Raw genomic sequence first — 27,555 nt, forward strand, 5'->3', positions numbered from 1 at the left:
TCCCAACACGTCGTGACACGTTGATCGGCTATTTTTGGCATAGAAATGTGGTGCATACAGTTGGGTGCCACCGATATTGTCCCTTATCATTTGACCCATTTAGGCCTGACCTCAAAATGTAAAAAAAAATCCTTCTAAATCCTCCAGTTTTCTGAAATAAATATTTTCACGATTTTAAAAAAATAGCAGACCTACAAGCTCGTAGCGCGCCACTCGGTGGCGCGCTATGAGCTTGTAGATCTGCTATTTTTCAATAGCTAAATTATAACAATGTTTAAAACACCAAAAGGGGTTCCCGCCCAAAATGGGTTAACTGTCCTTTTGCGCAGATCACGCAAACCTCAGCAAAAAGAAAAGGACAATATCGATGGCCTCCAACTGTATGGGGGGGGGGGGGGGAAGCGATCCAAGTACAGTTGCAACTCAGGTCTGTTTTAGGGTTTAAGTGGTTACATGACTATCCTTTTAACCCGCCACAGAGTACTTCCTGTTTAATTCGGAAGTAGAGTTGAGCTCAATGAAAGAAAGGAGGATAGATGGAAGAAAGTGTGAAAAATGGGAAGAATTAAAAAAAAATAAGACCTGTCTGAACTGAGTGGTGGCTGTACTGTACTCGTGCTGTAGTACTGTACTGTACAAGCCCTCCTCCCTGGCGTGTGTTTGTGTGTGAGCGTGTTAGGCTGCGCAACAGTGACACTTGGTGGTCAACAAACGCTATAACGCTATTTCCGTGCTCAGACAGACAGCCAGCCAGGGACACACATGGCTGCACCACTCAAAAATAAGGTGGGTGGAGTAAAAAAATAACACAAAAATGAATAAAAGGGGAGCGCAGGAAGAACGAGAGAGGTGGTGAGTGGCAAAAAAGAACCAGTATTATTAGTAGTGTTAGTGGTGGTACTAAATTAGTAGCAGTAATACTAGTACAAGTAGTATTTATAGTAGTACTTGTAGTAGTAGCACTAGTAATAGTAGAAATTGGTGAATCCTATTATCCTATATCACCGCTGTCTGGTAGAAACTCCTTCTTGTAAACTAAGGAATGGAGGTTTGGCTCTAAAATGACATACAGACAACACATGAAGACAGTCTTTCTATGAGAAGATTGACATTACTCAAAATAGTACTTTCTGCTAATAGTTAAAAAGCTATCAAATGTTTTAATATTATGTGATCATCAATCATTTTGTACACTGGTAAAAAAGAAAAGGTAGCTGTCTTCAAGCGTGTGTTTTAAATCGCATGCCCCTTGAAAGATCTATGTTATTAGAATAAATTAAAGCATACACTTGATGTACGATTTACCTAGGATAGAACTAATCTTGGAACTAAACTCGGACCCGCAGATATTTAAAGTGACACAGTAGAAAACAAAAGAGGAACATGTGTTCAACCGGTTATCGAGCCACGGGGTCAGGTGAGAGGTCAGGGCCAGGGTTTCCATTCTGTAAGGAGCGCGACCTCATTCTGTCTTCTCATAGCTGCTCAGTTTGTTAATGGGGCATGAAACCCTGAGTCCATTTTGTAGTTTGTTTAAATTCCTCTACAGTTTAAAAGGTGCAGAAGGTTGACAGTAGGTCAACTACTTGCACACATAACTCCACGGTGCCCATTATTGTTGAGCTTGCAGCTGTGTTGCTTAAATCACAGTGCACTATAAGCTCGGCAATGTTTTCACCATTCTGTGGTTTAGCAGTGCAAGTGATGTTTTGGTTCAAACAAAACGTTTCTTGTAAAATAATAATAATAATAATTGCTGAGTGTTTGTTCAGTAAGAGGTCTCTCCGTCTCATCAGTAGAAAAAAAGAAAAAGAAAAAAAGTAAAGAAAAACATTTTAAGATTCTCTGGTGTATTTTAAGGTTGGACATTATTGTCTAGTTCCAGTTTTTGTCTGCTCACTTAGTTCGCAGTGTCCTCACTTCCAGTTTCACTTGTTGCCCCACCTGCAATAAAACATGTAATTCCAGGATTGGACTCTTTAGCCACCAAATAACTCACCGTTAAGGACATAAGTGGACGTCATCATCGGATTCGATGGACAACAATAAGCATGTAAGTAAGTAAGTAAATGTGTGTGTGTGTGTGTGTGTGTGTGTGTGTGTGTGTGTGTGTGTGTGTGTGTGTGTGTGTGTGTGTGTGTGTGTGGATAGGCCAATCACAATGATTGACACATAGGAGGAACAATGATAAACTGTAGCCTCGCACACAGTGTGTCCACACCTAAGCGGAAAACGGCCGACAGCCGCGGACCTAAGTGCCGCGCTACGAGCTTGTAGGTCTGCTATTTTAGACAGACAGACAGACAGAGGCCCCCAAAAATAGCAGAGCTACAAGCTCGTAGCGCGGCAATCGGTGCCGTGCTACGAGCTTGTAGGTCTGCTATTTTAGACAGACAGACAAACAGACAGACAGACAGACAGTGGCCCCCAAAACTAGCAGACCTACAAGCTCGTAGCGCGGCACTTGGTGCCGCGCTACAAGCTTGTAGGTCTGCTATTTTAGACAGACAGACAGACAGACAGACAGACAGACAGACAGTGGCCCCCAAAACTAGCAGACCTACAAGCTCGTAGCGCGGCAATCGGTGCCGCGCTACGAGCTTGTAGGTCTGCTATTTTAGACAGACAGACAGACAGACAGACAGACAGAGGCTCCCAAAAATATCAGACCTACAAGCTCGTAGCGTGGCACTTGGTGCCACGCTACGAGCTTGTAGGTCTGCTATTTTAGACAGACAGACAGACAGACAAGACAGATTGTTAGACAGACAGACAGACAGACAGTGGCCCCCAAAATAGCAGACCTACAAGCTCGTAGCGCGGCACTCGCGCTACGAGCTTGTAGGTCTGCTATTTTAGACAGACAGACAGACAGACAGACAGACAGAGGCCCCCAAAAATAGCAGACCTAGGGGGAACAACATATTTTCAGATGGGGGTCGGAGGCCAATTACATATAATTACATGTAATGCATCTATGTAAAGCGCCTTGGATAAAGGCGCTATATAAATGCACCATTTACACACACGTACGTGCACACACACACACACACACACACACACACACACACACGTGCGTGCGTGCGTGCGCACGCACACACACACACACACACACACACACACACACACACACACACACACACACACACACACACACACACACACACACACACACACACACACACACACACACACACACACACACACACACACACACACACACACACACACACACACACACACACACACACACACACACACACACACACACACACACACACTCAAAGATTTGAGCCGCATTTTCACGATTTTTAAAAAATAGCAGACCTACAAGCTCGTAGCGCGCCACCGCTTGCGGGTCTGCTATTTTTATAACATAAAAGTATATAAAAGTATAACATAATGCACCAAAAAGGGTTCACCCCCACCTGAACATCCTCTAATGAAACGGTGGGTCTGATTATTTACAAACACACAACTGTGTTTGTAAATGAATCAATCGAGTGACTCGCTGAGTGTCTGACCGACTGACTCTCTGTCTGTCTGTCTGTCAGTCGGAATGACCTTTGACCTGACCTGTCCTGTGGGGACCGTGTCTGCTCTCTGGGGAAATAAAGAACGGAGGTGACATCATGCAGTGTTGTGTTTTTGGCAGCAAACTAATTTCAGTCCCTTGAATAGTTTTCATTTAGTCACATTTTAGTCACCTGGAATGTTTGAGTGTTTTAATGTGTTTTAGGCAATGCCTCTGTGTGTGTGTGTGGTGCTGTCATTATATGTGTAACTCCCTCCGAGCACAGACATACACAAGTGGTTTCCTTGAAACTGATTTATTTGAAGACTTGTGGATCCTCCAAAGTCACCGTGAAAACTATAAACAATACAATAAAACAAGCACGTTACAATTAACATAAATACGACATGACATGCACAGCATGTAGATGCAAACATTTTACCAAAGTAAAATACAGACATAAAACAAATACCTTGTTGGCTGCGTGCAAATAACAAAGAAGGGAATCTCTTCAGTCTTAGGTCCTTATAACCTTTCTTATGACAGTCTCTTGTAACTTAGTCTCTTTGTGTGACCAGTGCAAACGGAGCTGCTGCACCCTGCTGCTGCTTGTGGCTTGATTGCTTACACAAAAAACCTGTGTACCCAATTTCCATGAGCAGACCAAACGAGACACGGAACATGACTTTGACTCTTCAAAATAAAAGCATTACAACAACTTGACACAAATACATGAAATAATGTTTTAAACGTAAATGTGACTTAATTATGAACTTCTTCATTATGAACTTGGAGCTTTTAGGAATAAAGCAAACTATATCACCTATAGTGGCAACAGTTACAATATGAATGTGTTTAAATGCCAGTGTAGCTGGTTCACACACACACACACACACACACACACACACACACACACACACACACACACACACACACACAATGCAGCAGGCATTAGACAACCTGACAGCCACCAACCTGGCAACCCTGAATGAGCCAATCAGCTGCCAGTCTCTGGTGTGTGTGTGAGAGAGAGAGAGTCCTGTACTGTTAAAACAAACTCTACCCTAACGTCACTAAAAAGTACATTAAAACCCTTTTTCCTTTCCAAAACAAACACAACGTACATTATGACAATATTTCACCCTTTGCATTGGTAAAATAGACTTTTTTTTGTCTTCCCTTCCAAAAAAACAAAAAGATAAAATGACCCAAAATCCATGTTTAAGAGTATTCCACGATGGCTCAGTGGTTCTGGCAGTTGCTGATGGTGTGAGAGGACGCTGGTTCGAGACAAGTCAAGATTCGTGACCTCGGACCAAGGACTAAGGATCCAGAATAAATAAATCAAAATAAATCACTCTTTACCTTTTAGTCAACAAGTCAAAAGTCAAGACAAGGAATAAGGACTAAGGATAAATCAATCCCGGCCCCTCCATAGGGCCGGGGGTCCGCCGGGGGTCCGCGGAGGGGGTCCGCGGGGGTCCGCGGAGGGGGTCCGCGGGGGTCCCCGGCCCTATCTCGGCCGTCCCTTGTCCGTTTCGGACGGGGGGAATCTCGTTCGAACCGGGCGGTGGCAATAATTGGAAATGACACGTCCACCAGGGGGAAACCTTGACCAGGCTATGGTGAGTATGCCAGTATGGCCACTATATGCGTGTACTATGTTGGCAGCAGTGCTCCGTTCACGTTTGTTTATTATATTAGTGCTGTCTGCCGTGATACCTGGCTTAATATGGTCAATACTGAATCAGTCTAAAATATGCTTTGGCGGCCCCCCCCCCCCCACCTCTTGCTATAGACAGACATGACTTGACATGACATGACATGATGTGTGTCAAACAATTGTCACACATGGATGGATGATTATCCTTGTTTATTTATTTATTTCCGGGGGGAATGAATGAATGAATGAATGAATGAATGAATGAATGAATACATAAAAAAATAAAAAAATGGATGGATGGATGGATGGATGGATCATATTTCCGGGGGCATTTCTCTCCAGGTGAGGACAACGCCATCCAGTCAACCAACTATGGATGTCAGAAGATCAGGCATCATCTCGTATGTTGTTCTTCTTCTACTACTACTACTACTACTACTACTACTACTACTACTACTACACACTAGGCATGCCACGGTATGAGATTTTACAGTACGGTACGGTGCCGGTATTGAAAACCTATATGTAGGCCTACATATCTTATTTTTTTATTTTGACCTTTTATGATAATTTTAATTTTGTTATTTGTCATGTGACTTGTCATGATTATGAATTGATTACCCAGGACCGAATGGAAACAAGACTGCAAGGACTTTTTTCAGTGATCCCTTTGGACATGTGTTTGACTGTACCCTATACTGATTACATTTCTGCCAATAAAGTATTCAATCAATGAATCAATAGCTATTCCCCACTGTATTTCACTGTACTATGGCTCCCCCTAATGACCGTTTTGTACCCTGCACGCTGTAGTGCAATCTGTGCATGCTCACAACTGCATGCCTCTGTGTTGACACTTGACAGTTCACACTTTTAGTTTAGTACATGTGGAAATATGGAATATACAATTGGATCTGGGTGTCTTTCAGCAACACTAACTCAAAGGTAGGAAGCAACTTTTCAATCTACTGCAGCTGTGTGGTGAAAATAAATGTTTTGCCTTAGTCTGGGAGTGGAGTTGCACTACATGCGCGCAGCATGCGCCGCCCACCAACGCTGTATTAAAATACCGTAAGCTCGGAAATCTCACGGTATCAACACCGTGGCTTTTCCTGTCGCGGTATTACCGAAATTCGGTAAACCGCGGCATGCCTACTAAACACACACACACACACACACACACACACACCTCACATTTTGCTTATGCAAATTAGTGGGCTGCGTCCCACCTACTTGTGGGTGTGGTTTCGAATACTTTGTGGGAGTGGCTTATGCAAATGAAGGGGAGTGGTTTCGGCTAATTTGTGGGAGTGGCGTGGTATGCAAATGAAGGGGAATGGTATGCAAATGAAGGGGAGTGGTATGCAAATGAAGGGCATGTTTCGGCTACTTTGTGGGATTAGTTTATGCAAATGAAGGGGCGTGGCATGCAAATTAAGGGGAGTGGTATGCAAATGAAGGTGCGTGGTATGCAAATTAAGGGGCATGGTATGCAAATGAAGGGGCATGGTATGCAAATGAAGGGGCATGGTATGCAAATGAAGGGGAGTGGTATGCAAATGAAGGGCATGTTTCGGCTAATTTGTGGGATTAGTTTATGCAAATGGAGGGGCGTGGCATGCAAATTAAGGGGAGTGGTATGCAAATGAAGGTGCGTGGTATGCAAATGAAGGGGCATGGTATGCAAATTAAGGGGCATGGTATGCAAATGAAGGGGAGCGGTATGCAAATCAAGGGCATGTTCCGGCTACTTTGTGGGATTAGTTTATGCAAATGAAGGTGCGTGGTATGCAAATGAAGGTGCGTGGTATGCAAATGAAGGGGAGTGGTATGCAAATGAAGGGGAGTGGTATGCAAATGAAGGGGCATGGTTCCAGCTACTTTGTGGGATTACTTTATGCAAATGAAGGTGCGTGGTATGCAAATGAAGGGGAGTGGTATGCAAATGAAGGGGAGTGGTATGCAAATGAAGGGGCATGGTTCCGGCTACTTTGTGGGATTACTTTATGCAAATGAAGGTGCGTGGTATGCAAATGAAGGGGAGTGGTATGCAAATGAAGGGGCATGGTATGCAAATTAAGGGGAGTGGTATGCAAATGAAGGGCATGTTTCGGCTACTTTGTGGGATTAGTTTATGCAAATGAAGGGGCGTGGCACGCAAATTAAGGGGAGTGGTATGCAAATGAAGGGGCGTGGTATGCAAATGAAGGGGAGTGGTATGCAAATTAAGGGCATGTTTCGGCTACTTTGTTGGATTAGTTTATGCAAATGAAGGGGCGTGGCATGCAAATTAAGGGGAGTGGTATGCAAATGAAGGTGCGTGGTATGCAAATGAAGGGCATGGTATGCAAATAAAGGGGCATGGTATGCAAATGAAGGGGAGTGGTATGCAAATGAAGGGCATGTTTCGGCTACTTTGTGGGATTAGTTTATGCAAATGAAGGGGCGTGGCATGCAAATTAAGGGGAGTGGTATGCAAATGAAGGGGAGTGGTATGCAAATGAAGGGGAGTGGTATGCAAATGAAAGGTGCGTGGTATGCAAATGAAGGGGCATGGTTCCGGCTACTTTGTGGGATTAGTTTATGCAAATGAAGGGGCGTGGCATGCAAATTAAGGGGAGTGGTATGCAAATGAAGGTGCGTGGTATGCAAATGAAGGGCATGGTATGCAAATGAAGGGGCATGGTATGCAAATGAAGGGGAGTGGTATGCAAATGAAGGGCATGTTTCGGCTACTTTGTGGGATTAGTTTATGCAAATGAAGGGGCGTGGCATGCAAATTAAGGGGAGTGGTATGCAAATGAAGGGGCGTGGTATGCAAATGAAGGGGAGTGGTATGCAAATTAAGGGCATGTTTCGGCTACTTTGTGGGATTAGTTTATGCAAATGAAGGGGCGTGGCATGCAAATCAAGGGGAGTGGTATGCAAATTAAGGGGAGTGATATGCAAATGAAGGGCATGTTTCGGCTACTTTGTATGATTAGTTTATGCAAATGAAGGGGCGTGGCATGCAAATGAAGGGGAGTGGTATGCAAATGAAGGGGAGTGGTATGCAAATGAAAGGTGCGTGGTATGCAAATGAAGGGGCATGGTTCCGGCTACTTTGTGGGATTAGTTTATGCAAATGAAGGTGCGTGGTATGCAAATGAAGGGGAGTGGTATGCAAATGAAGGGGCATGGTATGCAAATGAAGGGGCATGGTTCCGGCTACTTTGTGGGATTAGTTTATGCAAATGAAGGGGCGTGGTATGCAAATGAAGGGGCGTGGTATGCAAATGAAGGGGCATGGTATGCAAATTAAGGGGCATGGTATGCAAATGAAGGGGAGTGGTATGCAAATGAAGGGCATGTTTCGGCTACTTTGTGGGATTAGTTTATGCAAATGAAGGGGCGTGGTATGCAAATGAAGGGGCGTGGTATGCAAATTAAGGAGCATGGTATGCAAATTAAGGGGCATGGTATGCAAATGAAGGGGAGTGGTATGCAAATGAAGGGCATGTTTCGGCTACTTTGTGGGATTAGTTTATGAAAATGAAGGGGCGTGGTATGTATGCAAATGAAGGGCGTGTTTCGGCTACTTTATGAAAATTTGCCCCTTCATTTGCATAAACCAATCCCACAAAGTACCACTCCCCTTCATTTGCATATCACACACCTTCATTTGCATAAACTAATCCCACAAAGTAGCCGGAACGATGCCCCTTCATTTGCATACCACTCCCCTTCATTTGCATACCACTCCCCTTCATTTGCATAAACTAATCCCACAAAGTAGCCGAAACATGCCCCTTCATTTGCATACCACTCCCCTTCATTTGCATACCACTCCCCTTCATTTGCATACCATGCCCCTTCATTTGCATACCATGCACCTTCATTTGCATACCATGCCCCTTCATTTGCATACCACGCCCCTTCATTTGCATACCACTCCCCTTCATTTGCATAGCACGCACCTTCATTTGCATACCACGCACCTTCATTTGCATAAACTAATCCCACAAAGTAGCCGGAACCATGCCCCTTCATTTGCATACCACTCCCCTTCATTTGCATAAACTAATCCCACAAAGTAGCCGGAACCATGCCCCTTCATTTGCTTACCACTCCCCTTCATTTGCATACCACGCACCTTCATTTGCATAAACTAATCCCACAAAGTAGCCGGAACCATGCCCTTCATTTGCATACCACTCCCCTTCATTTGCATACCACTCCCCTTCATTTGCATACCACGCACCTTCATTTGCATAAACTAATCCCACAAAGTAGCCGGAACCATGCCCCTTCATTTGCATACCACTCCCCTTCATTTGCATACCACGCCCCTTCATTTGCATACCACTCCCCTTCATTTGCATACCACGCACCTTCATTTGCATAAACTAATCCTACAAAGTATCCGGAACCATGCCTCTTCATTTGCATACCACTCCCCTTCATTTGCATACCACGCACCTTCATTTGCATAAACTAATCCCACAAAGTAGCCGGAACCATGCCCTTCATTTGCATACCACTCCCCTTCATTTGCATAAACTAATCCCACAAAGTAGCCGGAACCATGCCCCTTCATTTGCATACCACTCCCCTTCATTTGCATAAACTAATCCCACAAAGTAGCCGGAACCATGCCCCTTCATTTGCTTACCACTCCCCTTCATTTGCATACCACGCACCTTCATTTGCATAAACTAATCCCACAAAGTAGCCGGAACCATGCCCTTCATTTGCATACCACTCCCCTTCATTTGCATACCACTCCCCTTCATTTGCATACCACGCACCTTCATTTGCATACCACTCCCCTTCATTTGCATACCACGCACCTTCATTTGCATAAACTAATCCCACAAAGTATCCGGAACCATGCCTCTTCATTTGCATACCACTCCCCTTCATTTGCATACCACGCACCTTCATTTGCATAAACTAATCCCACAAAGTATCCGGAACCATGCCTCTTCATTTGCATACCACTCCCCTTCATTTGCATACCACGCACCTTCATTTGCATAAACTAATCCCACAAAGTATCCGGAACCATGCCTCTTCATTTGCATACCACTCCCCTTCATTTGCATACCACGCACCTTCATTTGCATAAACCAATCCCAGAGTAGCAGAAACATGCCCTTCATTTGCATACCACTCCCCTTCATTTGCATACCATGCCCCTTCATTTGCATACCACGCCCCTTTATTTGCATACCACTCCCCTTCATTTGCATACCACACCCCTTCATTTGCATAAACTAATCCCACAAAGTAGCCGGAACCATGCCCCTTCATTTGCATACCACTCCCCTTCATTTGCATACCATGCCCCTTCATTTGCATACCACTCCCCTTCATTTGCATACCATGCCCCTTCATTTGCATACCACGCCCCTTCATTTGCATACCACTCCCCTTCATTTGCATACCACGCCCCTTCATTTGCATAAGCCAATCCCATAAAGTAGCCGAAACAGGCCCTTCATTTGCATACCACTCCCCTTCATTTGCATAAGCCAATCCCACAAAGTAGCCGAAACACGCCCTTCATTTGCATACCACTCCCCTTCATTTGCATACCACTCCCCTTCATTTGCATACCACGCCCCTTCATTTGCATAAACCGCTCCCACAAAGTAGGCGGGCGACACCCACTAATGTGCATAAGCGACACCCACTAATTTGCATAGCCCACACCCACAAAGTAGCCGGAATCACGCCCTTCATTAGCATAAACCACTCCCACAAAGTAGGTGGGGCGACACCCACTAATTTGCATAATCGACACCTACTAATTTGCATATACAACACCCACAAAGTAGCCAAAACCACGCCCATCAAATTTGCATAACCCACTCCCAAAAAGTAGTGGGAACCACACCCCTTCATTTGCATAAACCACACCCACAAAGTAGCCGGAACCACGCACTTCATTTGCATGTACCGCTTCCACAAAGTAGGCGGGCAGCACCCACTAATTTGCATAAGTGACACCCACTAATTTGCATAGCCCACACCTACAAAGTAGCCGGAACCACGCCCTTCATTAGCATAAACCGATCCCACAAAGTAAGGCCTAAGTTAGCGAGAAAAGTCGCGAAATTCGCAGAACATCACCGCAACCGGGTCGCGGCCCCGATCGCAGCAGTATAGGGTTTGGGCCAAACGGACATACGGTCGCGACAGTAGCCCTGCACGAAGGCCTCGAAATTTGAGACTTTGACGCGAATGTCGCAGAACAAATCCGAGACCATCACCACGGCCGGGTCGCGGCCCCGGTCGCAGCCGTATAGGTTTCGGGCCAAACGGACATACGGTCGCGGCGGTAGCCTTGAACGAACGCCTACAAATTGCCGACTTTGACGCGCGACAACGCGCCAACGATAAAACATCACGGTCCGACGTTCGGATATGTCGGAGAGCCAGCTGAGACGAACGGTTCGGTGTCTCGGACGTACACCTCCGACAGTCGTACAAAACGTCCTTCACTTTGGCTCTGTGCATGCAGACATGTCATAGACCCATAGACTCTAACAGCGTCCTGGCTGAAAAAGTGAAACGAGACCGCGCCTCCTAGAAAGGTCACCCGAGGACGTTCTATAGATCCACGCGTGCGTCTCCGGGAGCTCTATAACATATCCGAAAATCAGCCCGGAAGGCCTCACCGTCGTGGCGTTCCAGTCAAGCAAAGTTTTTACGTTCACGCGTTCCTACGCCAACGATCGTAAGTCTGTTTGGGATGGGCCGAACACCTCTGCGATCGCGGCGACGAGCCGATCGTCATGATGGTCTGAGTTTTTTTCTGCGACCTCGGGAACCTCAAATCTGACCCAAGGCCTAGCATTGCAGTGTAGTTCCCTTTATCGGACACTTGTAAGAGTCCCACAAAATCGAGACCAACGCCATTTTATTCGCCATGGCCTGAATATGGATATTCGGGGGTGTTACATATTTAAAAAAATATCTATCACTTAATTTTTAAGGCATTTGGCCCAAAGGTCACCGTGGCAGTCTTTCGGCTGACCTTTGACCTTTGCAAACGTCGTGGAAATTTGAGACCGGTTCCATTGGATTCGACATGTCCTGAATATGGATATTGGAGGTTCTTACATATTTTTAAAAATATATATCACCCCGTTTTTTAAAGAATTTGGCCCAAAGGGTCACCGTTGCAGTCTTTTTGCTGACCATTGACCTTTGCAAACGTCCTGGAAAGTCGAGACCGGCCCCATTGAATTCGGGACGCTCTAAATATGAATAAAATGTCTCGTTTGCGAAGAATAGGGTTAGAGAACATGTTTTAAAGGTGTGTTTTGTCTGTTTTCACTTCTGTGGAGAGAGGGGAGAAAGGAGAGGAGAGGAGGGAGAGAAGAGGCAGCCTTTTTGCTGACCATTGACCTTTGCAAACGGCGTGGAGAGCCCAGACTGACGCCATTGGATTCTACACGCTCTAAATATCAATAAAATGTCTCGTTTGCGAAGAAAAGGCTTAGGGAACTGTTTTAAAGGTTTGTTTTGTCTGTTTTCACTTTTGTGGAGGAGAGGAGAGGAGGGCCTCTCCGCTCACTGGCCATGTAATATCTATATCTGGCCACAGATGGGCTGTGGCGCTGTTCTGAAATCCACTGCCATTTGACTGTATTTTATTTGACTCTCGTTTGTGTGTGTGTGTGTGTGTGTGCGTGTTTTGTGTCGTATCGTGTCGTCTCGTTCATCTGTTTACTTTACTTATTCACAGCTAAGAATCACATCAAGGTCTGTGAAACAGTGAATGAATAGCTGACTCTGTCGCGATTTTGGCTTTTTAAGTTGTTTATGTTTTTGGAGGAGATTAATGCCCTGGATTATATGTTTTCGTGACACACATGGAGTCCCGAGAGGCAGCAGAAAGTGACAGGTACGGGTCGTCCCTGTGATTAAACGTGATTCTGTTCTTTGGCTATATAGAAGTGTCTATTTGTACATCTCTAAATGTTTTGATGAATTGAACAAGGTGGACCCTCTTGTAAACAAGTGTAATGCTTAATTGGGTCGTCCAGAGAGAGAGAGAGAGAGAGAGAGAGAGAGAGGGAAGGTAAACAGCGGGAGAACGTAATGTAAAAATCTGGAGAGAGCTTCAGTTTGAGCTACATGATGAACGCACAGAGAGAAACGTGACATGCGTGTTAAAAGAAGCAAACAGAAGAACGTGGACATCGATGGAGAAAACAGTGAACCAGTCACCAGTTTGAGTCATTGTTTGGCTATGGTTTAGCCTAGCTTGTCTATATATATTGACACTTGAAAGAAGACAGTTTAGTGCTGTATGACTTGCAACTGAGGACAAGTTTTATTTTTGTTTTAAGTTTTGCCAAAGTGAGTTTAAGTGACACTTTCTGAACGCTTGTTTTACCGCAATTTCGGGACTACTACAAACTGGTTCACAGTGTGCAGGAGACCACACGCAGCACACGCACGCACGTGCATGCCAGTTGAGGAGGAGGAGGACACGTTGGATTCGGGAATCATTGGTTCATATCACAGAGTACAGCCAGACTGTAAGCAAGGAAATTAACTGACCACTGACTGTGCCATAATAAGAGCTCCAACATGCGCGCCAACGATGGTACCATAGACTTTAAGAACTACTGTGGTCTGTGAATTTATAATTTGGTTTATTCTCTGATTGTGTTCAGGGTGGGGGCTCAAGAGCTAATAGTACCTTATAGTGTTAGTGTTGTTCAAGTTACAGTATAGCTACATGTTATGTCTCTGTGGCTACCTGAGGTCTCTTTTTGGTCACCCTAGTGAGAACCTAGACAACGAGAATGTTGGTATTGCTCCTCCCATGCTTTTCATTAACCTGATAATTAATGTGAGTAAGGCTGATGGGAGGGCTACATAACTATAAGCATTATGTTATACTTTAGCTATTGAAAAATAGCAGACCTACAAGTGGAACCGAGTGCCGCGCTGTGAACTTGTAGGTCTGCTATTTTTCAGCGTGGCACTTGTAGGTCTGCTATTTTTCAGCGCGGAACTTGTAGGTCTGCTATTTTTCAAATTGCCGACCTTGATGCGCGACAACGCAACAACGATAAAACATTACGGTCCGACGTTCGGATATGTCTGAGAGCTAGCCGATACGAACGGTTTGGTGTCTTGGATGTATGCCTCCGACAGTCGTACAAAACGTCTTTTTGGTCACCCTAGTGAGAACCTAGACAACGAGAATGTTGGTATTGCTCCTCCCATGCTTTTCATTAACCTGATAATTAATGTGAGTAAGGCTGATGGGAGGGTTACATAACTAAGCATTATGTTATACTTTAGCTATTGAAAAATAGCAGACCTACAAGCTCATTGCCACGCTTGTACAAAACGTCCTTCACTTTGGCTCTGTGCATCGGACAGCTCACAGACCCATAGAGTTTAACAGCATCCTGACTGAAAAAGTGAAACGAGACCCCGCCTCCTAGGAAGGTCGCCCGAGGACGTACTACAGTTCCACGCGTGCGTCTTGGGGAGCTCTATAACATATCCGAAGATCAGACCAGAAGGCCTTACCGTTGTGGCGTTCTACAGAAGCAAAGGTTTGACGTTCGCCCGCGCCATGTCGACTAGAAAGGTCGCCCGAGGACGTACTACAGTTTCACGCGTGCGTCTCGGGGAGCTCTATAACATATCCGAAGATCAGACCGGAAGGCCTTACCGTTGTGGCGTTCTACAGAAGCAAAGGTTTGGCGTTCGCGCGCCACGTCGACTAGAAAGGTCGCCCGAGGACGTACTACAGTTCCACGCGTGCGTCTCGGGGAGCTCTATAACATATCCGAAAATCAGACCGGAAGGCCTTACCGTTGTGGCGTTCTACAGAAGCAAATGTTTGACGTTCGCGCCCGCCCACGTCGATGATCATAAGTCCGTTCGGGATGAGACTTATACCGCTGCGATCGCGACGACGAGACAATCGCCGTGATAGTCTCGCTTTTTTTCTGCGACCTTGGGAACCTCAAATCTAACCCTAGGCCTAGCGTTGCAGTCTAGTTCCCTATATCGGACACTTGTAAGAGTCCCACAAAATCGAGACCAACGCCATTTTATTCGTCATGTCCTGAATATGGATATTCAGGGGTGTAAATAAATAAATAAAGGGATAAAATTGTGGGATAAAAATGTAAGAAAAAAAAATCAATGCTGCTCCCTTTTCGTTTTCTCATTGTAATGTGTGGTGTGTTCTCATTCCCCTTCCTGCTCCCTCTTCCAATCCAGACCTCGTCGTCCTCCACCGCCCCTCACGAGGAGAGGAGTGACTCCTCCTCCGGCCGCCCCAGGAGCAGCCACGGCCCATCCTCCTCCGAGGAGGGCTTCCGCTCGCCTCCTTCGCCGCCTCCCTCCAAGAGAACGCATGGCTCCTGCTCCTACTCCTCCTCCTCCTCGTCCCGAAGGAGCAGACGAGAGCCGAGTCCCCCGTCTAAGAGACGGAGGAGAGAGGAGGAGGAGGAGGAGGAGGAGGAGGATACTAGAAGGGTGAGTGACTCGCAGTGGTGTAAAGTCACCAAGTACATTTGCTCAAGTACTGTACTTAACCCATTGAGACCTGAGGACGATTCTACAAATGCCTTCTAAATCCTGACATTCATTCATATTCAAAGATTTGCGCCACATTTTCACGATTTTTCAAAAATAGCAGACCTACAAGCTCGTAGCGCGCCACTCGGTGGCGCGCTATGAGCTTGTAGATCTGCTATTTTTCAATAGCTAAATTATAACATAATGTTAAAACCACCAAAAGGGGTTCCCGCCCCAAAATGGGTTAAGACACTTGATTTGTTTTTTTGTTTTATTTTTGTTTTACTGGAGTGTTTTCCATTTTCAATACTACTTACATACATACTTCTACTCCTACACCACAACTCAGAGGCAACTATTGTACTTTTTATGCCACTACAATTATTTGTAAAACTTTAGTTTGATTACAAAACATACATACATACATACATACATACAGTAACCACTTCAGTCCTCTATTCATTTCAGCCATGTTCACATTGACACATTGTGAGCTTGTAGATATTTTCAAATGTTTTTTTTTTATTTGTGAAATGGGACATTCTGCATAATGCTTACTGTTAAACGTTTTGGTACTTTAAATACATTTTACTCGAGTACATTTTTAACTCCCCAAACTTTGACTTGTAACGGAGCATTTTGTGCATTGCCCTGTTGATTCCACCACTGGTGTGTTTGAACCAGTAACTCTAGGTATTGGCACATGATGTGCATGCAGACACACATCCTGATACGTGAAGCATGTTATGATTGGCATTACGATACGTTGCAATGCCGTAATTTACTGAAAATATCAAAATGTGGCTGAAAATGCCAACCAGCTACATAATAGCCCATTGGTAGACTGATGCAGTAGTATTATGTACAACACACAACGATAAGTTATTATGTGACTACTGTCTTTCAACATACAGTAACCATCTATAGCATATGTGACCGGGTCTGGCAAATAGGCCCTCATCTCGACCAGAGTAATTTTTCAGTTTTTTACAGATTATTAAAGTACAGAATGTAAGCTTTCATATGATGTATCATTCAATGAAATTGGAAAATATTTGAAAGAGATATGACCATTTCAAAATGATTGTGCTGTTTTACCCAAAGCTGAGAAAATCCCCTTTGAATGTTCACAACATTTCAACACCTAGAGCTGGCTAGCCTACTTTGACTTATAAATGTATACATTTAATTTGCCCAAATCAATAATCTGTTGGAATGAAAACCTTCTTCAACATTCAAGCTGTGTTAATATGAAAAAAAAACGAAAATCACAAAAAAAAGAGATCCAGTTTATTTTAGATTTTCTGCCTTTTCATTATAGGCGAGATGAGGACCATTTTGCTAGACCTGGTCACACATATGCACGCAAATAATACAGACGCCATTCAAATAGGATTTTAGCTGAGCAGGATTCCCCCTTGAAATATAATGAATTAACTGTTTGACAGCCAGCCCGGCTACCCAATTGGCTACACCCCCGGGTTATGGGATATAACCACGGTCGGTTATATAACACTTGGCTGTCTCAAAAAAAGGGAGATTTGTGTTTAGTTTAGACTATCCCATTTTCGGGCGGGAACCCCTTTTGGTGTTAGCATTATGTTATGCTTTAGCTATTGAAAAATAGCAGATCTACAAGCTCATAGCGCGCCACTCTCGGTGGCGCGCTACGAACTTGTAGGTCTGCTATTTTTGAAAAATCGAAGAACCACTGACATAGAAACATAGCTTTTTCAGAAAACTGTCAGGATGTAGAAGACATTTTTAGAATCTGATCTCAGTTCAAAATGGGCTATTCAATCAATGATGATGATATAATTTCTCCGCACTTTACAGGGCAGGCATTCCGTGGCTGACGAGTCGTTCATCCCGGATGACTTTGGAGAGTTTGTCACTTTGGACGAGGTTGGATTTGTGGAGGACGAAAGCTCCTTTTGTCTTTCCGAGTCGGAGGAAGCGGCCGAGGAAACCTCTATGTCTGCCTCGTCCACAAAACAGAGCGAACCGAGCCACGGCTCTGGATTAATTTCGATTTCTCCGGAAACTCAGGAGTCGTCTATAACCGCGCCTTCCACCACCACCACCACCACCTCCCTCTCTTCTCCATCCTCCTCTTCTACTCTCGCCAAGTCCTCCGCTTCCTCTCCGTCGGCTGAAACCCTTTCCTCCCACATCGCTCGTAAATCGCCGCAGAGAAAGACGGCCACATCTCCGAGTAGATCCGCCGTCAAAGACGTCAAACCGAATCCCCCCCGCCGCAGCACGCGTTCGTCCGCCCATGCCAACGCTGAAGCGACGAAAGCGACAAAGGCGACAGACACGGCGGCCGAGCCCCTCGGCGTCCCGGTCACAGAGGGTGTAGTTGCAATGCCAGACCACACGGTGTCGGCAGAGACGGCTGCGTCAGAGACACACGGGGAAGACTCATCAGAGACGCATCCCTCCGCACAGGGAGGAGAGGGAAGCCAAGCAAAGAGTGACTCTCCTCGTCGGGAGAAAGAGAACCAAAGCAGTGCCTTGTCCTCTCTTAAGCACGGCCTTGATGAAGACCACCTCGGGACGGAGCCAAATGAATCTAGTGAGGAGGGGAAAGACCGAGGGGACGAAAAACCTGAAAAGTTCCAAATTCTCGATTCAGTGGAGCACCAGGCAGATGAGGAGACTGGCCATCCTGGGGACAGCGGTGGTGCACCAGAAGGCCAGCAGCCTGAAACAGGAGACCCGTCTTCACACGAGGGGCCCTATCAGGTTTTAGACAGTGTCACAGGGGAAGACAAGAACGCAAGTCAAATTGACATGAAGGAGTCTTTCCAAGTGTTAGACAGTATCGACGAAGATCTGACGGCTGTTGACGCACTAGTCAGTCATGCTGATCAAACTGTCGGGGGTGACGGACACCCAGAAATGCCTCTGCCGGAAGAGGAGCCTTTCCAGGTGTTGCATGCCGTTGACACTAGTCAAACAGAAGAGGACGAAGACACATTCCAAGTAATAGACTCTGTCGACAACTGCTCAGATACCGAAGACAAGGGAGGACAAACCAGGACACAGAACAGAACGAGTGCAAAAGACAAACCGACAAAGAAGACCGGGGCCACTGCGGCGGCATCCAGGAACGAAAGGAAAGGCAAAACATCCGACAGACTGTCCCAAAGAGGGTACACCCCATCGAGGAAGGGTGACACCACAAAGGAATTAAGCAAAGAGGAAGGAGCATATGAGGTCGTAGATTCTTTTGAAGAGGAGCCAAGCAGAGACTGTCGAACCCCAGAACAATCTAGCAGAGGGAAGGACAAAAGAGCGAGTGCGAGACACAGTCGAGCGGCTGAAAGAGACGACAAGCGGACGAAGAAGGGCAAGACCACAGCGGAAACGAGAGAAACGGGGGAGGAAGATGAGGTAGAAGAGACCTCGTATCAAATTATAGATTCCACTGAAGACGAGCAAATCGGCAGCGAGCTGAAGGAAGGGATGACGGGGGAGGAAAATCAAAAAGATGATAAACCAAGCATGAAGAACAGCGATGCCTCTGTGGCGTCCAAAACGCAGGAAGAGGCTAAAGACCAGGAGGAAGAGGAGCCTACCTACCAGATCGTCGACTCCTTTGAGGACGAGCAGAGCGAAGGCGTCTCGCATTCCGACGTTTCCGGCAGAGGAAAGCGATCAAGTAGGGTGACGAGAGCAGACAAAAACGACAATGCCACAAAGAAGACCGAGGGTGCTACGAGACAGCCCCAGAGAAGAAGAAGCGAAAGAACGTCTAAGACGGAAGACAAAATGACAAAAATGGACGTCTCCGAGTCTGTGCAAAGCAAAGGACTTGGTGACGACGTCACCGCTACCGAAGGAGCTGCCGCTGAACAACGACCCCGAAGGGGGACGAGAAGCGGCAAGCCAGACCACACCAAACTGGATAAAAAGGACGGCGTCGAAAACCAGGGGGAGGAACGGGAAGGTGTGTATCGCGTGGTCGATTCTGTGGACGACGAGGTGCCTGCTGACGTCGTCGCCGCCGCCACTGCACAACCTCCCACCAAAGGAAAGACGGCAAGAACCGGCAAGAAAGATGGCAAAATGTCTCAAAAGGACGACGCAAAGAAGAACGACGCCCCCGTCAGAGAACCGGAGGAGAAGGCGAGGGGAGAAGGCGAGAGAGAGGAGGAACGGGAGGCCACATATCAAGTTGTCGATTCTGTGGAAGGCGAGACGGTTCCTGATGATGTGACCACGGCTGAGGAGACTGCTGCCGAACAACGGCCCAGAAGAGCAACGAGAACCGGCAGGAGAAACGACGCCAACGCCGCGAAAAAGGATGACACGCCATCGAAGATGAAAAGTGACGCTGTGGCCCCTGTCGGAGGACCAGAAGGGAGAGGAGACAAAAAGGAGGAGGAACAGGAGGCTACGTATCATGTGGTCGATTCTGTGGAAGACGAGGCGCTTGATGCTAAGAGCGCTGCCACCGAACCACGGCCCAGAAGAGGAAGGATGGCAGGATCCAGCAAGGTAGATGACAAAATGTCTGAAAAGGATGAAGCTCCTATGAGGAAAAACCATGCCCCTGTCGGAGGATCTGAGGAGACGGTGGAAGGGGAGCGTGAAAGCGAGGACGAACAGGAGGCTACCTACGAGGTCGTCGATTCTGTGGATGACGAAACTCCTCCCGATGACGTAATCGCAGCTGAGGAGCCTGCCGCTGAACAGCAAACCAGGAGAGGAACGAGAGACGTCAAGAAGGATACCAAAATGTCTAACAAAGACGACATTCCTGCGAAGAACGACGCCCCTGCCGTAGAACCCGAGGAGAAAGTGGGAAAAGGAAGCGACGGAGACGAGGAACAGGGGGCTACATATGAGGTCGTCGATTCTGTGGATGACGAGACGCCTCCCGATGACGTTACCGCAGCTGAGGAGACTGCCGCTGAACAGAACGTAGAATCCGAGGATAAAGTGGGAAGAGAAAGCGACGGAGAGGAGGAACAGGGGGCTACGTATCAACTTGTCGATTCTGTAGAAGACGAGGCACCTGATGTTGACATCACTGCCACTGAACCATGGCCCAGAAGAGGACTGATGGCCAGCAAGATGGATGACAACATGTCTGAAAGGGATGAAGCTCCTACGAAGAAGAACGATGCCCCTGTCGGAAAGCCCGAGGAGGCGGTGGAAGAAGGAGAGCGTGAAAAAGAGGACGAAGAGGAGGCTACATATGAAGTCGTCGATTCTGTGGACGACGAGACGCCTCCCGATGACGTCATCGCCGCGGAGGAGACCGCCGCTGAACAGCGAGCGAGAACCAGCGAGAAAGATGCCAAAATGTCTCAAAAATACTCCAAAATACTCCAGGCATTGGAGGGGCTAGCAGCCCTCAAATGTGACGCTCTCGCGAAGATGAGGAATCTTGCCGTTGCGTCCGAGGAGAACGCGGGGAGAGAAAGCGACAGAGTGGAGGAACAGGGGGCCACGTATCAAGTTGTCGATTCTGTGGAAGACGAGACGCTTCCCGGGGAAAGCGCCGTGCCGCGGCCCGGAAGAGGAGTGAGGACGAGAACCGATGAGAAAGACCACGCCCAAACCACAGGGAACAACGCCACGCCACCAAAGACGAGTGACTCCGGAGAACCGGGAAAAAAGGAGAGAGGAGAGCAAAGAGGAAAAGATGAAGACAACAGGCGGGGAAGAGGAAGAGACACGACGATCTCCGCCGGCGCCGATGCGGGGTCTTCCCCTAAACAAATGAAGGAACGGAAAACGGCCGAGAAAGAAGAAGAAGAAAGCGAGGCAATGGCCGGCGACCTGGACGCAGTGAGCGACGAAGAGGAGAACTACCCCGACGACGCGGCAGAGGAGGAGGAGCTGGGCAGGCGGCAAGCTGCCACGATGTGTAAACACGCGGACACGAAAGAGAGGGAGAAGGAGAGGGAACGGGAGCGGAGGAGGAGGAGGAGCAAAGACAGGGAGAAGCGAGAGAAGGAGCGCAGGTGCAGCAGCCGGAGTAGCACCCGCAGCCGAGGAGCAGGCGGAGGTGACGGAGAGCGGAAGAGGGGGAGAGAACAGGAGGAGGAGGAGGAGATGGGTCTTGTGACCCTGGATGAGGTGGGGGCAGACGAGCCCGGAGAAGGGGGTGAGGAGGACGGGGAGAGGAAGGGGGATAGTGAGAATGAAGGAGGAGAAATGACCGAGGGAGATCTCCAGGCACTGGTCACTCTGGACGAGATCGGAGATGAGGAGGAGGAGGAGCAGAAGTGTGCAGAGGTGGAGCCCTGTCCTTCTGGCCGCAAGGATGGATCGGAAGACGCCTTCAACCCAGAGGTAAAGGTTTCGTTTGAAATGATTCACTTTGAGTCACTTTTTAATTAGCAACTGTTTCCATCTTAGTTTCCTTCTATATATTTCACCATCACTTTTTCCCTTGCTTCATCTTTCTCTATTTCTCACCACAGCTCTCTGGAATTTAGTTTTGCCAATTTCATTATGACATGCCCTTTTTTGAGGGGTGATAGCCCCTCCTATGTCCAGCTTTTGGTGTGTGTGTAAACACAAACTTTGTCCTAACACAAACAGTAAATGCCATTGACAATGAATGGACAATTTTTTTGTAAACACAAATATTGCGTAACACAAACATTGAAGACGCAAATTCTGATTGGCCAGAATGAGATGATGTAAGAGCGCCCCTCACTTCACACAGGTGTGATTTTTATTTTGAAGGCACACCTCAAAAGGTTGGTGACAGGTGTTTAGGACAAAGTGCATATAATAAAAAGGGTATCTTTGAATAACAAAGAAAATAGTCTCGCGTAACTATTCCACAATCTACGAAGGCTATATAGAGTCTGGAACTACACGTCCCAAAATACGAGCAAAGAAGCTGGCATTTCCGTTCAGGCCTGACGTCGAAATAAAAAGAAAGTTCGCTCTGAAAGAATATATATTCAAAGATTTGTGCCGTATCTTTACGATTTTTCAAAAATAGCAGGCCTACAAGCTCGTAGCTTGTAGATCTGCTATTTTCTAATAGCTAAAGTACAACATAATGCTTAGTTAAAACACCAAAAGGGGTTCCCGCCCAGAATGGGTTAAACAATATATCCATTTCTGCTAAGCAGCAAGCTATATATGCTTGGATATGCTTGGATTTCGATTTATATTAGATTCATCGATTGCTCATAATCAGAGCTTCCGTGCTCCAGACTGTATGACGGAGGCATTTGAAAACTGTGGGAGACAACAGTCTGTCCACGCAAGATTACAAAGAAAAGGACCCGCAGTTTCAGTCATTAGACCTTCACCAGGACGGACAATACAGGGCACATTATGATAAGCCCAGAACAGGGATGCTAGGGTTAAAAGAAAGTTGTTGTTTTTTAAAAATCTAATCTCTCTCTCTCTCTAGCTTCCAGTCGCTCTAGGTGGTGATGAAGGGGACAGAGATGAAGATCAGACCAAGATTCCCTCCAGTGCTGCTGCTGAACCAAAGGATGACGACGAAACAGGTTTGTGTGTGTGTGCATATTATTCGCACGTGTATTACCTCCATCATTGATGTGGTTTCATTCAAGTTCTCTCTCCTCAACCCCCTACACTCTGTCCCTCTTATCTCCTCAGATGAACAGATGAACTTTGTGACATTAGACGAGGTAGGAGAGGAGGAGGAGGAGGAGCAGGAGGAGGCAATGGTGACCAGGAGACGACGAGTCAGGACGAAGAGGGGGAGCAAGCAGTCTGGTACACACACACACACACAAACAGGTGCACAGAAAGAAACGGATACACATACATGAATTCAATCATTCATTCATCCTCTGTCATCCCTCCACAGTGGTGAAGGGCAGGAACACGCGGAGCAGTGCAAAGCAAGAGTCGTCGTCAACCGCCGCCGAACTAGCACCTCCCACCTCCACCGCCGCCTCCGCCACCTCCTCATTGGTCAAAGTTCAGGAGCCACAGCCCAGAAGAAGAGCGAGAACTAGAAAGAAGGGCGAAACCGCCGAAAAGGACGCCACGCCGCCAGAGAAGAGTGACGTCGGAGAACCACAGGGCAAGGACGGAGGAGGAGGAGGAGGAGGAGGAAGAGGAAAAGAGGCGGAAGACGACGGCCATGCCAAAGGAGACGCAGCGACCGTCTGCACCGACACGGAGTCCTCCAAAAAACCAACGCAAGGACGGAAAACAACCGAGAAAACAGAAGAAGAGCGTCAGGCGAGGGCCAGGGTGAGCCTGGAGGAAGTGAGCGACGAAGAGGAGCATTACGAGGATGAGAATAATGATGGTAAATGATGTACTAGTCCTAGAAATGTACTTAAAACTGCATCAGTGATTGATTAGAGAATGAATCAACACAGTAGCCTATATAATCTTTGGCCAATGGCCATACATGAAACCACAGTGGAGTAGCCTTACCTTGATAATAGGGACTTTAAGCAACGACTGTTTTCAGGACGGCTCCGCTACGCGGAAGTCGCGCGTCAGCTAACTTAATTCCGATATTGCTTAATTCTTACATGCGCTGGACATGATCAGCAGTGGAAAGAGGAAGGTGCTGGAGCAATCTGTGTTATTCTAAAACCGTGGTATTCTAAAATGGTTAATATGACATATGGTATTAGTGTTATTTCTTCATTCAGAGCATGCCAACACATTACACAGCATAAGAGAGGTGATGGAGCAATCGGTGTAAATGTATGACGGCTATAATTTCAATAAACATGGTTATGACATGGCGTTGTAGTGTAAACTGTAGGTTCTCCCGTAGTAGAAAGGGCTGCGACAGAGAGCAGGTTTATGTATCGAGCACCGATCCATTTCCGGTTGCCGTAGCCGACTGCCGTATCCGTCGTTGCTTATAAAGTCTCTATTTTTACACAAGGCTGCCTCACATTATATTAAAGCAATTGGCACTCCAACATGGGTTATATCATGAATATTGTCATGGCTTGGGGTTTGATCTCTCTCTCTCTCTCTCTCTCTCTCTCTCTCTCTCTCTCTCTCTCTCTCTCCACCCCCTTCTCTGATAGAGAAACATCGATCTCAGTCTCCCACTGTTGCTGCTGACTTCAAACTGCCTCCCTTTGCACCCAACAACCCCATCGGTGAGACACACACACACACACACACTATGCTTTCTCTATCATATAGTCTTTTTCTTTCACTCTTTCATCTCCATCGTGTTGTCTTTCTTTCACCCGTTTCATATAGTACCGTTCTTTTTCTCTCATCTCTTTCATGCCCGTTTTCTCCCAGGGTTGGAGTTTGTCGTCCCTAAGACCGGATTCTTCTGTAACCTGTGTTGTGTTTTCTATGAGAATGAAAACACAGCCAAGGATCTGCACTGCAGTACCCACGAGCACTACAAAAACATGGAGGTACGCACACGCACGCACTACTATACATATACAGTAGGCTTAGGCAGTTCTATGAATGTCATTTTTACCTCATTTATTTTTCTTTTTTTTGGTTGACTGCTGAAATAACCTATGCAAAGGTTTGCAGTGTCACTCTGACATATTGTACAATTACACACACACACACACACTGTAATCCAGGGGTGGGCAACTGGCGGCCCGGGGGCCACATGCGGCCCCCACCTTCACTTAGTGCGGCCCGCAGGTTAATATCAGAATACTATTGATTTCAGCGGTTGCAATTCCAAACATGCAAACATGACCTGCTTTAATTATACTTAATGACTAGTATTAAATGACTAGTACTTAACTAGTATTAGTAGTATTGTCTTTTTGTGTACAATTTGTATTTAGTTCATAACGTTATAATAACTAAAACTAAATCCATTTGAAAATCAATAAAAAGGTTACTTTTCAGGATTCTAATAAAATAAAAGCAAAAAATAATTCAGTATTTCAATTCAAATATAGCAAAAATAGCTGATCTACAAGCTCAAAACGCAGCGCCACGTGTTTTGAGCTTGTAGATTGGCTATTTTTGCTACGACAGTAATATGCAATGCGGCCCTCTGGAGTGAGTGTGGAAATATAGTGGCTCTCTCCATCGTCAAAGTTGCCCACCCCTGCTGTAATCGATGCTTTTTCCTGACTCTTAATTTGTTCTCCTTTTTAGAAACATTACCAGAAGTTACAAGGAGGACCAGGCCATTGTGCTGCAGTCTCCGCCTCCGACTAACCCTGACTGCGGTCTTCATTCTGGTTGATGTAGAGTGAAGTAAAACGTCTCTCATGTAGACTGTCGAGCGTCACAGATACATGTCGGCAGCCGTCTGACACCATATACTGCATTTGTTTATTTTCACGACACCTTTCTTTAACATTTAATATAGGAACAGATCTCAAAACAAAGGGAAGGATCTCATTTTCGTTTTTCAAATACATGATCTGCAATGACGACGACATAGAATAGACGTTATCATTGGCCCAGGTATTATACATCGTGTTTATTTATCTGACCTCGTTAAGGGTCAGTATTACCAATAAAGTAAATCCATGTGTCTCAGTACAATATACACTGTCTGTACAGTGTGTCTCAGTACAATATACACTGTCTGTACAGTGTGTCTTGCCCAGAACGCTCGCTGGAGCCCTGTGATTACGGTATTAAGCCATTTAGGCCTGACGTTGAAATAAAACAAAATTAATAATATATATTCAAATATTTGCGCCACATTTTCACGACTTTTCAAAAATAGCAGACCTACAAGCTCGTAGCGCGCCACCGAGTGGCGCGCTACGAGCTTGTAGATCTGCTATTTTTCAACAGCCAAAGCATAACATAATGCTCAAAACACCGAAAGGGGTTCCCGCCCAAAATGGGTTTTGACCACTTTCTGACTTTACCCCTGGCGTCCCGATTTTGGGCAAACAACGTGCAATAAAATAGAGGAAGCAAGACTTTTTTGCTGCACAACTATAGGCATAAATTATCATAGGAAAACCGTGTTTCAAAAGTAGCAAACGTGTTCAAATAAATAGCGAAAATAGAGGAAGCGAGTATTTTCACTGCACAACTAGACATTACCGCAAATTATCATGGGAAAAACCAGGTTTAAAAAGTAATCTCCAGGCTTCGGTGGTAATGGAATGGTCAGTGTGTACGCCTTGTTCTGATTGAATTTCGTAAAAAAAAAAAAAGGAAAACTGCAATTACAGCTTTGGTGAGTAGATAAATGAGCTTCGGGGTGAGAAATGACCATCAGACAGTGGCCAAACACTGGAAAAACGATGGCACTACCAGAACAAGTACTCCGTCCTTATTTGGAGGTCCCAATCTCTTCAAGAATCTGGTTTTCTGATAAAGGTTTTTATAGATGTTGGTGATTTTTTTTTGGTTTTTGCCAGCCACTGTTGCCTAACGATAGAGTTCCCTGAACTCGTCAGTTCTAATCCAAGTTTACTCTCTTCTGTTGATATCGTATGATACTAGACTGATATTTTTGTTTTTCTTTATAGTTTGTCAAGTGTCATGTGCTTATATGCAATGTGGGATACATGATTTGCATCCCTGTAGGGATCCAACATGACTGCTTGTTTTCTGTTCAACAAAATGTACCTTGTTTAATTAATCATTATATAACTGTAAACCAAAATTAATAAAAGTTGAGTTCATCATTGTGTTCCGGGTTATTTTCTATGGATGGTTTGATGGCAAAGAATGTGGATAGATGTGTTGGGGTGAGGATGAATGGAGAGAATGGTCATTGACTTAATTATCTACAGGGGAAACTGATTATTCCTGATAATTGTGATGGACGTAATGATAGATTGAACAAAATCACATTGTTTTTCAAGTTACTTGTTATGACGCTTATCATCCTCTTGCCCACCTCAAAAAATACCATGGCTGACGTAATTATTTCGACCAG

At 45.9% G+C, this 27,555-nt stretch overlaps 2 protein-coding genes across 2 annotated transcripts in view; both read left to right on the plus strand.

The window, feature by feature from the left end:
- Positions 1–1,383: 1,383 nt before the first annotated feature.
- On the plus strand, positions 1,384–27,301 carry LOC306914380 (uncharacterized protein; the record flags this gene model as incomplete). The annotated part of the gene is made up of 10 exons (XM_079491375.1): positions 1,384–1,417; positions 13,608–13,711; positions 15,423–15,680; positions 17,559–22,034; positions 23,119–23,218; positions 23,331–23,450; positions 23,545–23,994; positions 24,740–24,814; positions 24,966–25,087; positions 25,800–27,301. The coding sequence occupies 10 exons, from the start codon at positions 1,384–1,386 to the stop codon at positions 25,860–25,862; spliced, it is 5,802 nt and encodes a 1,933-aa protein (XP_079347501.1). The 3' UTR covers positions 25,863–27,301.
- tkfc (triokinase/FMN cyclase) overlaps positions 12,869–27,555 on the plus strand; it is a 106,989-nt gene continuing 92,302 nt past the window's right edge. Inside the window, exon 1 of the mRNA XM_079491010.1 lies at positions 12,869–13,071. The gene's annotated coding sequence lies outside the window, so the exon portion shown is untranslated. The remainder of the gene's footprint in view (positions 13,072–27,555) is intronic.

The sequence above is a fragment of the Electrona antarctica genome (genome assembly GCF_951216825.1).
Source record: "Electrona antarctica genome assembly, chromosome: 21".
In the NCBI taxonomy this organism is placed as follows: Eukaryota; Metazoa; Chordata; class Actinopteri; order Myctophiformes; family Myctophidae; genus Electrona; species Electrona antarctica.